Here is a 13,898-nt window from a genome sequence, read left to right on the forward strand (position 1 = left end):
CTATTTGTTTGTTGTACCAAGGTCTATCAGAATCTCCCACCGACAGCTTGTCAAGCTACTGCGCAATTTTGATATGCCAAATTAACATTACATATCTTCAAAAGAAAGGTTAATCTTCACGGTCAACCTAGGAGTATTTGGGCCTGTTTGGATTGAGCCCCATTTAGCCCTGCCAAATATTGGCATGACCAAATCAAAGACATGACCAAAATATTTGCAAGATATAGGTGTTTGGATTGTATTTGGTTTCAAGCCAAATGACTTGCCAAATATTTGGCCACTTTAATTGGTACTCACTCCGATTCTAAATTGTTGTCGAAATATTACATGTATCTATACTCTTTTTAAGAATAAATACATCCATATTTGGGCACATTTGAGTCAAGAATTTAGGATCAGAGGGAGTCCTGCATAAAACTAATTAGATGGTTCATAGTTTAACAACTTAAAAGTTCAGCTTAGTATGAGTCTTGCACTACTGAGCCCAATGTGATGTCAACCATATTCTTTAAGCACCGTCGATGGTTGCAGTTTAAGGTTAATTTGCATGCATATTAAAGGGCAAGATGACAGGCGCAATGAAATAAATTATAGCTAGATGTACTGCAATCCGGAAAAGAGATTGCAAAGAGAAGTATACTAATCAAACACTATACAATATGATTATTATCTAGAAACACCAAGAAACAACGATTTAGTATGGATACTTCAGATCTGACATCCATACATGGTGTTGTCCTGCCGAAATTAAATCCAAATTGATGAGTACAAGATTGCCGTGGCACATAAACCTGAATATTGGGACGTTCAAGTAAAACCCTACCTAAAATAGCCAAGAAGAAAGTTAATCACGCCACATGTAAAGGGGATCAAGGTGGGTCTGAGGGGATTCTTGAGCTCTGTCCTTGGGGTGCGACTTGAATCCTTGCAGAGAGTAGGAAGAAAATATGAGATCGCCGTTCGCGGCCGCCGGAGCAGCGCCGATTCACTCAGCCGGCTGGCCGACGGCAGCTGCACATCTGATGGCCTCCTCTCTCTGGTCCTTGCGGTGTATAACTTGGGAGAGGAAACAATGGAAGAGAAGATTAACTCGGCCGGCGGAAGTGCGTGCAGCGGAGACCTGCGGCACCGTGGGAGAGCAGCGACGGGGCGGCGGGCGCTCGAAGGCAAGAGAGGAAGGCTTGATGCCTTGATCGGAAGAAGTGGTAGCTGCGTACGTGCGCAGTAAAAGGATGGTCAGATCGGGAGGCAGAGTGCAGTCTGACGGAAATTAATCACTACACTTACACATCTAAAAAAATTAGCAGACTAAATCTCAGTGGTTAGATCTGGTTTAGTGGGCCTAATGGTTGGGTATTGTGAGGTGGAAATGCTTTGTGTACGTTTTGTGGGGTGGTTTTAGAAAAGAAGATGTTGGTGCCTTTATAAGTATTCCAGTAGTCCGAATGGTAACGGCGACGAAACCCGCCGGGTAGTGGCTGCCCAAACCTGTCCCCGCGGCCCTCATCCCAAATCCGTCGCCGTCCCCGGTCGCGGGTTTCGGTTTTCTCCCAGCCCCATCTCCATCGGGTTTTTCATCCCCGTTGGGGAACCCGAACCCGCCAGCATTTCAGCACCAAGGCAAAGTTTCAGCAGCAACATGAATGGAAAAAAACTCATTTCAGTTCCAAAATAAGACAAAACAATATAATTTAGACACCATTCACACATATAACAACATCATATAGTTCTCACATATAACATCAACATTTGACACATATAATAACACCATTTGGGGTAGAAATATGGGTTGTATCGGGCCATTTTTATGGGCCATATTGAATTTTGGTGGGTTTCACGGGTACCGGGTTCGGGGAGTGCTGGAACGGGTTTGAACTCGTGAAACCCGCTGGGTTTCACTTTTGACCCATGAACAAACCTGCGGAGATTGAATTTGACCCAAACCCGTCCCCTAATGGGGTAAAAACCCGTGGGTCTTCGGGTTTCGCGGCCCCATTGCCATCTTGATCCAGTAGAGATGGAGGAAAAAGGTGCAGAGGCGGAGACGGGGCAGCTAGGGATGCGGGAGGCTCCAGGTGGAGTAGATGGGCGGGCATTCTGGGAAGAAGATAAAACAGATGGACTACACCGGCAGGTGGAGATGGCTAGCGGCTCCAAGAGGTGAGATGGTTGGCGGCTGCAGCTAGTGGAGATGGGTGCGGCTAGGAGGAGATGGATGGCGGCCCGAGAGAAGATGAGTGCTTACTCGCGACGGGTGAGGCATGAGTTGGCCGGCGGAGAATGAGGAGCTTGCTCGCGACGGTTGAGGCATGAGTTAGCCGGCAGAGAGTGAGGAGCTAGGTGCGCGACGGCTGCATGTGGAGATGGGGTGCAAAACTGAACGTGCACCAAAATGTGACCCAATTGAAGGAAGAGCTTAATGTTCCATTTCATATGGAAATTGTGACCCCGTGTGCTTGGAGCAACTGAAATGATTTTATCTTTGAGCAAATTCAGCCAAACTTCTACAGATGCCGAAGACTTTTCAAGTAGGAAACTTAATCTTGTCTTCCATAGATCCAACAGAAAGAAATATGCTAATTTCGAGACTTGGATCTCAAATTTTAGATAACCTTTTTATTTTTTGGGGTACTTCGCACCACCCCTGTACAGTTTTATTTGCAATATATGACAGTAGGTCTTTAACCTACTGTCTTTTCCCTCCAAAAGAAAATGAAGTTACCACATAATCTGATCGTCTATAGATTCCTATGCATATGATCAATCTGAAGATCGGTCGAGTATAACATCAAGATATTATGTTCACGGGGGTCCACTGATTTGGTTTGATCCGAGGTGATATTGATCAGATCGGTGCACGATTGAGAGGAGTCCCAATGGTGGCCTATGTTGCTATCTCTGGAGTACATACACTTAGGCATCTCCAAGCGTGAGGCCAATTTGTTCCTTCCATTTGTCCATTCTGTGGGAGATAGATGAGGGTGGAGAAAATATGATGTTGTCCAATGAGAGCACTCATTTATCCTTTTCATTAGTCTTTGACATGTGAGTCAGGTGGACAAGTGGACAAATTTTGCACAAATAAGAACATCTTCTCAAATTTGGGGAAGAAATGAGGGAGATGAACACATATTGGAGGAAGGGGGGAGGCCTCACTGGATTGCATTTTTTTTCCAAGAACCCCAAATGGACAAATGAGGAGGGTTTGGCTTGTGCCCTTGGAGATACCCTTACATCATTTCATTGTTAAAGGAGTCGTTTTCGTGATGTGCATTAAAATCCTTGTCTAATCCAGCGACGTCAGAGTGCACGTTTTTATCCTTTGTTGAAAGTGTTGCTTCGGAAAAACTTAGTTGTTGCTATATTTTTATTTTATTTGTCGTAGTTATCTTGTTGGTAGTTACTTCATGTACTCTGTTTGTAGAATGATGTTTTGACCTGGCCTGACATCTCCTTTAATAAATTATGGTGGTGTGCATCCTAGATACACAGAGGCTATGAAGTTTTACCTTTATTTTCTTGAAAAAAAACAAATAAACCAACTCTCAACTCTGATATATCTTTCGAAAACATTAACTCTTCTTTCTCCCATTTTTAGGAAAATGCATGTATGAATTGATGAAGCTCTTAATTTTGGATTCTCGTAGCTGGCTGAGCTAGCAAGAAGAGAAAATGTTCCACAAAGCTGGCTAAGCAATCAAGGAGAAAATGGAAAGAAAAACCAGTGTGTGTATATGTACATGATTCAACCGCTAGTCACACGTACTCTAAATATCACATGTTTGTGTTGTATCTATATCCATCTAAGGTTAGATCGATATATATACAGGCCGGGAGTATATGTGGGGAGCTTACATGAACTGATGAGAAATCGATCTCAATTACTTACTTGTGCGCCTTCTGTTTCCCCTTGTTACATCGATCATGTGGGGATATCGAAGCAGCTGCAACCTCTAGGGTTTCATTTCATCGAACTGATCGGTGAGAGGTGGCCGGTGTGCTGCCATGAGAAAATGAAGCTGCCAGATGATCTGCAGATCGCCTGCACAGTTTCTCATGCGTGCATGTAATCAATCTGAAGATCGAGTACACAGCACCAAGATACACATGTGGTGCGTGGAGTTCAGATCATGCTGGCAGCTTCATCTACTTGTGGCGCACAAGCTAATGATCGAATGGAATGAACATGAACACATCGATCTACGACCCTCATATATACTTACCGGCCATCGTCTCTCATCCTTCATGGAAAAGAGATCATAGATATGGAGAGAGAGCTGAGAGAGGTTAGGGGAATGGGGGCTGGGAGATGCTGGTACGGGGCTTATGGCTTTTTATGGAGCGCTTAATCATCCTCGCAAATGGAATGACGTCGACTCTTGGTTTGTTTGGTAGCCACGAAGCTGATGCGGGCGCGAGAATAATAATCCAAAGGTGGAGAACGGTCCCAAACCCAAAGGAAGGAAAAGAGAATAACGGCAAGCAAGCATGCTCAGTTGCTCACTCACTCACTCACCCACCATATGAATATGATCCAAGCTAGCACGCGCGCGCCCGAGATTAACATATGCAAAAAAGGCCGCATAACGGCATCAGCATGCATGCGCTGGAGCTTAAACTATATATATCCGCGCCTAGATTTGGAGCTGCGTGATCATGCCTGGAACTCTTTCCAACCGGTATTCGTGTACGCGTGTCGCCCTTTTGGCTACGAGTTCCAGATGAGATGACAGAGATGTACTCCTTCCGTCTCATATTAAATGATTCAAATTTATCAAAATATGAATGTATCTATGTAAAAAAACGTCTTAGATACGGAGGGAATACTCGTAATTTGGTCTAACCTATCAGCTCCTAACTGCTACTGCTAGTAACTTCGGTAGATTTGGTTCAGGATCTACCGTGGGGGCTAGTAGTGAGCAGACCATGAATCGACAAGTCAGTACGTTGGTGTCTATGTCCCGGTGTGAAGTGAAGTCTGCACAAGTCTTGACGAGTACACCTGCCGTATCCTCTGCAAACCGGCTGGAAAAGCACCACGCTGTATCCTCTGCACAGCGGCTGAAAACAGACAAAGCTGAATAAATAGACCCATCGCTCGCCACGGATGGGACCGGATGAATACTAGTAGCAGTATCTCCTGTAATTAACAGCGCCACAACACGATTTACACGCAAAAATTCCGGACCAAGAACGATCCTTCATCCAGAAAGGTGCGAACAATGGACTAAGATCATCAGAATTCCAGAAAATTGTAGTACTACCATTAACAATGAAGTTTACACTACGCGATATACCATACAATCTGTTCCGTCCAACCAGCAATACAATTAGTCTATCGGTATAAACTAGCACTACAATATACTATAGTGTACAATAGAGCTATCAGCCTATTACTAAAATGGTTTTATAGTCCCCTCAAAATAAAAATCAAACAATTGGTATACAGATTCAATGGTCATGAATTATCGTGTAAGAGTGTTTGGCTTTACTGTTAAACTTAGATGATGATTCAGATTCTGCGTTTATGCATCAACATATCTAGGTCTCCTCGTCTCCGGCTCTGGCATCCCAGATTCATCCTTCATTCCTTCACTTAGCAGCTCCTCCCAGAAATCGTCAGTCAGCTCGACCTCACCGCTCACCTGATTCTGGCAACCTTTGTCATCCTTCGTGCCCTTCCCAATCCCCTGAATGCTCAATGCTAAATTCTCCAGCTCAGAGAATCCAGGCTGATTTGGCACCGCGAATTCCCTTGGCTCCGACAGGATTGTCGACTTGTGTTGCTCGTTCTGAGTGGCCTCCCTGGGGCTGAGGAACGGGGCCATGTCGATGGACCGTCTCCTCTTCAAGGAAGCATCGTCCTTCCATTTATCTTGTTGCTCGATCAACTGAAGAAATAAATCAGGGTTCTGCATTGCTCTTGCTAAGAAACCCATCATCTGGAGCTGCTTCTGCTCAGCAAGGTGTAGCCTCTCTTCCATGGCTCGCATGTCAGCTCTCGTGCTCTGCTGATCATGCCTTAGTTTTACCACCTCCGCAAGTAAGGCGTTCTTGTCACGCTTTAGTATTTCAATTTCCTCGTCCATTCCGAACTGACCGACCTCGAGACAGGATCCAAGGACCTGTTGTTGTGATGAAGGGAGATAAGGCAGTGGTTTCCTTCTCTTTATCATCTTTAGAAGCTGTCTCTGGCCCCTAATGAAACCCTCATTCGCAAATTCCCATCTGTCTGGATCAATCTTTCTGAAACCCTGCACGGTGCAGTATAAGCAAAATAACTAGTGTTATTTCCATAAACAAAAGAGTAGCAAAACAACTGCAGTTCGCTCAAGTCCACAAGCCTCGAACAGCAGAGCTCAACTTAAATGGTAGGTTTCACATGGTTTTTCGTCAAAATTTAAGCAGTGAAGAATAGTAGTAGTATACTATATTGCTTGGTGGTGATCAAACGAGTCTTCTAGAACAAATAAGCAGGTTCTTGTAGCTTCATCCATTGTCTTGATCCATCTAGCTACACAGTAAGAAGTTGAAGAAATAGCATGTCAGAAATTAAATATGTTTGTCAAGGAGATACAGTCTATTCAGTCTCCCAGCATCTCCTATTCTGGATTATTGAAAACATTTCAGGAAGTAAGGTTCGATGCACATGCCTCTGGCAAAGGATTTGTCACAACTCACAAGAACTCTTTTCCTTTGAAACCAAAAGGATTCACCATGTCATCACGTAGACATACAGTGGCAGTCTGGCAGAGATATAAGAGTTCTCCTAAAATAGTATCATAGCTATAAAAGTATGTTGAAGAGGTCTAGCTATCCTAATCCCTCAAACAAGGGCCACGAACATATGATTCCAGTCTGGAGTTCTGCTAATTATTATACATAAAAAATCTCACAGAAAGTGAAAACAATCACAGTAAGGATCGCTTACTGTTGATGCAAAGAAGAGTTACTAAAAGCTCTTCCTTTCAAAACGTGTTACTCTTCTTTCACAATTTGAACCAAATTATCAAATTGTACTATACTTTCCATCTTAGTCCTGTATGACACTCAAGAATCAGATGCATATCGATGTGACCATGAACCATGACACTAAACACAAAAATAAGAATTATCTTCTAGAGGTTCTTTAGGAAATTATCTGCTAGACAAAAACTATCCACAGTTCGCCGGTTGTTGCGTATTCCATCATTGATCGGTCATTCTGAAAAATGTGAACATTGAACACGAGGTAGAGTCTTAATCTTTCACTCAAGTAATTCAGCGACATAAAGAAACGAATCGCTGCAAGTAGGTACAATTCTTTCACAGATATCTAGACTGGACGCTGGTAGTGGTACTCCTCTTCGTTGCAGGAGTACAATGCAAGATAGTAGGGAATTGGCGAATTGCAGCAACAAAAAACGACTCGTGAGTGCAGGATAACTGAACAAGTATAAGTTGAGCAGCACGAGCCAGATTAAGCAGAAGAATCTGGAGGCTAGGAGAAGAGATACTCACGTAGGTGTTGAGCTGGCGGACGAAGCTGGAGAAGTTGTTGTGCTTGAAGGATCGCGGGAGCAGCACGGCGGCGAAGACGTGGGGGTCCCAGACGACGAAGCTGTTCCCGGCGCGGCCCCACGAGACGACGCCGTCGGTGGCCGGGTCCGCCACCAGGTCGAACGTCTTGGTCAGGAACGGCGGCGGGCCCGTCTCGTGCAGCCCCTCCATCGGCCGCGGCGCCTCCTCTTCCTCCTCCGGCGACCACTCCTCCTTCACCCTCCCCGGCACCGGCAGCACTGCGTGCTCCATCATCCGCCCGTCGTGTGCGGATCAATCGCCCACCAAACAACCCCAAGGTGAAGGTGGGATCTGAGTCGCCCGTTCTCGGAAAAACGGAAGAATCCTGCGCGAGGATCACAAGAACCAAAGGAAGAGTCAGAACTCTCACAAGCGCCTCGGCTCCGGCCTTTACGCGCGGGAGAGTGGGCGGCGGGCGCTGATAAATACCTAGTACGGGGGTGGCAAGAGGGCGCGTGGTTCAGGTATCAGGAGAGGGGGGCGGAAGGTTCCAGGCCCGCGCGGCGCTTTTGTGGCCGGCTCGGAAGCTTCTGGATGCCGGAGCCCGGGATGTGGCTGACGTTGGTGCGCACGGCGCAAGTGGCAGGCGACCGCGAATCGGCACTCGACAGGCAGAACCGACGGGCGACGGCGACAACTTTTTTGTGCCATTTTTCTTTTCTCTGGTCTGAATCCGGACGTCTCGGCGACATTTTTGCGGAGGGCCTTGCGGAGATCCTGATTGGCTGCAAGTTGCCGCGAGCCAGATATTCTGCGCCGCCCTGGTACACGAAAGCTGGTTCTTTTTCCCGGGCTTTTTCGTGGATTCTCTCACCCGACGGGGGAAAAAACTCTCATCATCGAAGTGCTGATCACGCCTCAGTTGTTGGCACTCCTGCTAGTACGAAATGTGTTACTTACTGGACTATTATCTCTTTTTTGTTGACATTGTGTCTGAACAATTTGTCGCTTTTGCAAACTGGAATAAGGAATGCTCATCGACATCCATAAACTTTTTCAGTTCTGTAGGCATCAACAGCACAATGATTGCAAAGATTTTGTCCCCGCTGTGAGATACGGCGAAACGGACGGGGGGCACTGCATTAATGGTACAAAGGTCAACAGGTGAACCACGAAATGCAATGGCACGAGATTAGGTAGGAGGAAATGAACACAGGTATCCAAACATTATTCAGATATAAGATGGGATTTCGGACCACCATAGCCATCAGACACCACAAGTACATTTGATCGCCATAAACAAACACCCTTGCTGACACTGAAATGTGGGGTGTGTCCTTATTAACTAAACACGGGCTTGCTAAGTTTTCAGGAAAGACTATTAAACCGATTTTTGTTCAGACTACCACTGTGTACTGATACAGGATGGTAGGATTACATTATGACAGCCAATCACACGTCTTATTTGGTATTTGGGGGGAGTAATACATACAGAAGAAACACTCAGCCTAGCATTACAGATGCCGTCAACGAGCTTCGACAGTTTGATTCCCACCTCTGTTGATAATTTTGTCCACGTACTCCTTTCTGAAATCATGACACAGTTCCGTAAGTAGGGGCGAGAAAGACCAGTGAGAAGTGCAAGGGAAATAGGCACATAAGAACAGAGAATAAGTCTTAGACCTCACAAAATTACCTAGCTGGGAGATGGTCATGGGGGCGGTTGTACGGCGTCCAGACAGGCTCACCCACGAAGAGCCGCATTGCCTGTGGAACATTATGAGTAAGAAGAAAAGGAATATCACATCTCCATATTAGACCGGGATGTTGCTTATGAATAACTGAACATGGATATGGAAAAGAATTTTATGAATATGTGATCAATAAAAAGGCGCCACTTGTATTGAATTTCACAAAGACAGTATCTAGTTGTGCGGTGAGACCAGAGATTAGTAGCACTGTTGTGGGCTCAAAGAATTGAATCTACCAATAATCCATACAAGTAAGTTACACACAGATTGACAGAAGAATACGTAGTCCAGTCATTTTAATTCATTCACATGTTGTGGAGACCAACACTTATGGCAGGAGCAAAGGAAGAAAGTAAGGATACCTTGATGTAGTTGTCACTGTCCAGCGTAAAGCGGTGATACATTCCCGCAGGCAAAACAATCATGCCCCCTTTCTTCACTGCTATACGAATCCACTGTTCGTTTTGGTCCCTCACATCGAAGTATCCTTGACAACATAAGAAAAACAAATAGGTAAAGTATGTAGAAAGAATGCCGCCATGAGTATTACTGGAAATAAAGCAGTTTAAAACCGTTCTTGTCTTCAATGCCCGAAAAAATTATAAAGAAGGCACCTACCACTGCCCTCAAGACAATAACGTATCTCTTCGTCAGTATGCAAGTGTTCTTCAAAGAAATTCTTCAGCTTGGCCTCGTAGTTTGGTAACTTCTCTGGACACACGTCGCATATGTCCTGCAAAAGGAAAAACATAACATGTTTGTCACACTTGATTGATGTACTACTTGCTTAGCATTTGAGCTTGCCAATCAAAATGAAAATACGGAACATTAAGTAGCCAACAAGGATCAATGACAAACCACATAAGAGTATCCCCTGGCCTCGCGGATTTTCTTGAGGTTCTCATCTTTCTCCCAGTCATCAGCATTTAGGCGCCAGCTTATTACTCCTAACTCTGGGCATTTGAAATGTGCACCGATTTAGCATCCAGCAGGTTTATCAGAGCTAGTTGTACTAGTGTTCACGCACAGACAACAGTGAATAATTTCAGCAGCAAATGCACAGACCTGAAAGCTTGTCAAGAGGAATGAACTCTTTGGGCTCACGATGATGAGGGAGCCTCTGGTCCTCTTCACTGTCATCCATGTACCATCCTTGGATGACCTCCTCCTTGCCATCCTAAATTAGTAATGGCCATTCAAAACATTCTGTATTATTACAACACATGAAGTAAAATACAGCAAAATGGCAACATGAATTAACTGTAAACATCTAACATACTCCCTCCGATCCTAAATTTTTGTTGTGGTTTTAGAATTAAGGATTGGAGGAGTAGTTTACATTTTCCTTCCATCGGCACTCATCTTTGTCAAAACTGTGTATGGGCCATAAATTTGTACTCGTGCAAATGCAATTATGCAATTTTGGAGGGAAATGTTAACACAGGGAGATGGAGATGATTTGGCATGTGTTTGTTTAGGTTAACGTTCTTAAAAACATGGGAGTTGTATCAGACTGCATCAAGCAAGCCCAAATGACAACAAGTTTGGAGGGGACTCCTACTTCTATAATTCTATTATCACAAAGGAAATGGAGTATATGAGAGCAAACCGTTCTCCAACGTAGATGTATTTTTTTTACAGCGAACTACTGTAGATGTTTATTCGATGCCATGAAAAAGTACAGACTAAAAGCATTAAATCTACACTAATCTAGTCTAAAGATTCACATGTATGTCCCCACCCTAAAATCGTCATAACTAGAGCAGACAGCGGCCGGCCAGCCATCTCAGCTTTAAAGGGAGGAAATCCCCAATCCAAACTTCCTATCCTCCAATTCACACAGGCTTCAATCGCGTATTCCTACCCAACCCTAGCTTCAATCCAGTCCCAATCCAATCCTCCTGCCGGGGCAATCAAAATCACCAAGGAAACCGGCGAATCGTTACCACGAGCAACGAATAGCATCTTTCCTGACGCCCTAATCCGTTGCATCTTAGAGCAGGAACAAGGGAAGGAAGTAGGATTAGGAAGGAGTGGAGCCTGTACTGTACCTGGAACTCGGTCTCCATATCAGCAGCCTCGTGCGGTGATATCTTCCCCCTCTGTTCTCGGAAACCCTCGCGGAAACGCCACTGCAAGCAAAACACAGGGAGGCCGGTTGGGGTTCTGATATTCCTGCAAACCCCCCTTGACGACTGCTTTGGGTTAACGCGAACAGAGGTGTGCTGATAGCCTGATACGGTCCCTAATCTCTGTTTGATTTAGACATATGTCCCTCGATCTTCTAATAGGGACCGGGTCAAGATTGCAATTCTCGTGTACCAAGGGACCAGGCGTGAAATTTACCGGTCATTGGCTCATTGCTGCTGCCTGCACCAAACATGATGCCATGGAAATACGGTGACCGTCAGCTTAATTGGCAGCATGCGTGGGAGCCATGCTTCGTGCCTCGTGCTCACATCTCGTGGAGTGAGTGAACGGCTCATTTCTTATTCTCCCGTGTCCCCTTTTGTAGTTCCTTTTTTCGATCCCAACAGCCGAAAATTTTGTCTCACAATTTTTTCGAGCGAACAATTGTTGTTTGTTTCACATGAATCATGGTGTTAGCGTGGGTGTGGCCATGAGATTAGAAACTGAAATCCCAGTTCAGTTTAGGTACATTATGGTTTGTTTGTTTTTCTAAGAACAGTTTAGGGTTTTTTTTTAGTTTAGAACAGTTTAGGTACATTATGGTTAATGCTCTTTCAGTTTTTCTTCTTCTATACTCGGGCTGTAGGCGGGCTTTATTACGGAAAGGCCTCTTTTCCATCTCTGATGGGCCTTGACATCTTTGGGCCCAAATGTCTGTCTGGGCCGAAAAATACACAATGAAATCTCTGCAATTAGAATCCCTATCCCTTGCGTATCTCTAAAAAGATCCCTGAGAAAATCTAAAATGTAATAGAGAGAGGGAAGCAGCTCAAAAAAGAAAAATAAAGAGTGAAAGAAAAGGTTGTACCACTCCTTTAGGCAGCTAGCTTGCAGCACTGAACTGAACGCAGCAAGTAAAGCCAGGCCATACTCGTACTCGCCTACATCGATCGCGGCCACACACACAAAGCACTCCGTTGCCCGCCCGCCCGCCCGGCATCTTTCCCACATATATTCACAGCAGAAAACTTTTTGGTGAAAAACTGAAAAAGGCGAGGTGAGCTTGCACGAGGACGGCAAAAGAGCGAGACGTCGCACGCAGGCCAGCCAGCCCACCCTCGCAATAAACATCCACTCCCTCGCCGATCCTGAAGTCCTGACGCCAGCCAGACCACTGTGCGCATGTCTCGGTGGTCTCCAGACGCCAGGCACAATAACGCGTACGTGCACGCGCGTGTTCGTCCGGGCTTTTCCACGCATCACCCACTGCGACTTCCCCATGCTCTGCTTTTTACCTTATTATTGTACGTCCTTGCTGCGACTTCCCAATCAACAAGTACGGCGTCGGCGTAGCTGTGGCTAGGGCAGGCTTTGGGGTTGCTTCTTCACGTGAAACGGCGTTCCCATCATTTTTCCCATCTCCATGGGAGGACTAGCAGTTTCCTGCAGCTGAATTAATGCACGGGAGCTATCTATATCTGTAAGTAGGCGTGATTTGTCCCTTTCTATTTGTATGCGTTACTGTTTCGGTTAGCTACATGCTAGTGGTATGCTCGAAACACACTGCGTGTTGCAGCTGCAGAAACGATCAATTGGGCCGCACAGACCGGTGCATTTCATTGAGGACCGAGCTAGCTACAGAGTACACATGTGTTCAGTTTCGTGAACATTCTTGGTTAGATGAGAAATACTTTTCCCTCGAGTAACCATGCAAGGGGTAATATAAGCCGCTGATTAATTATTCACAGATGTAGATTCATCGATCGATCGAAAGGGCCTGATTCAGTGTCATGTTAATGCATGTGAAGAATGCATCACGCATGCACACCTGCAGTATATAGTAGTCCTGGCAAGTTACTTAACTGCTGTAATTAACTCTGCGTGTCGATACATATACCGACAGCCATGAACTAAGCTACTCCGTAGCCATGAATGATATATACCGACTGCTCTTAAGCGGTCTGTCTGCCGGAGTGGTAGTAGAAGGGGCAGGAGAAGGCAAGCCAAAACAGTTGCACTCTCAGCTTGTCAGTCTCATAATGGGAGATTAAAGATACTGGATCAGGGTGGTGAGCGTCCGTCAGTTTTGACAATAGAATGGTACGAATGGCACAGACATTTGGAGACATGAAGGATAAAAGTTAAACTTGTATGAAGTAAAAAAAAATTAGTAATGTAAATGTGTTATCCAAGTTATATGAATAGTGCATGCACACAATTGGATCAGGCCAAAACTGAAAGTCAACAATTCCATGATGCTACTGCAGCTACATGAGCCTTCATGAAAAGAACAAATAAATCATCGGAATTATGTTAGTGCCTGTCCAGATCAAAATATTTCCCATGCTTATGTATGTCGAAGAGAGCAACGAGTGCATAATCACCATGAGATTCTTCCTCTTTTTTCTACAAAAGATGAAATATGATGGATATGCATAAGATAAGATCACCGAGAGGCGCGCCATGATGATCTAGTATGACCTTAGGAAGAACAGCACACACACGACACTCGAGTAA

The 13,898-nt window shown here is 45.0% G+C and overlaps 1 protein-coding gene and 1 non-coding gene across 2 annotated transcripts; both read right to left on the reverse strand.

Moving 5' to 3' along the window:
• Positions 1-3,990: 3,990 nt before the first annotated feature.
• Positions 3,991-4,164, reverse strand: MIR167G (microRNA MIR167g). Its single transcript, NR_127109.1, has one exon. It is a non-coding gene; the product is annotated as a microRNA MIR167g (primary transcript).
• Positions 4,165-5,242: 1,078 nt separating this feature from the next.
• Positions 5,243-11,472, reverse strand: LOC100838941 (heat stress transcription factor A-2d). Its single transcript, XM_024459209.1, is given in 10 exon segments — positions 5,243-6,254; positions 7,501-7,722; positions 7,724-7,989; positions 9,032-9,087; positions 9,197-9,267; positions 9,614-9,738; positions 9,870-9,984; positions 10,110-10,204; positions 10,317-10,428; positions 11,303-11,472. Coding segments are annotated over 10 exon segments (1,809 nt in total). The 5' UTR covers positions 11,321-11,472; the 3' UTR covers positions 5,243-5,525.
• Between the last annotated feature and the right edge of the window lie 2,426 nt (positions 11,473-13,898).

This window comes from Brachypodium distachyon, chromosome 1, assembly GCF_000005505.3.
Source record: "Brachypodium distachyon strain Bd21 chromosome 1, Brachypodium_distachyon_v3.0, whole genome shotgun sequence".
Lineage (NCBI taxonomy): Eukaryota > Viridiplantae > Streptophyta > Magnoliopsida > Poales > Poaceae > Brachypodium > Brachypodium distachyon.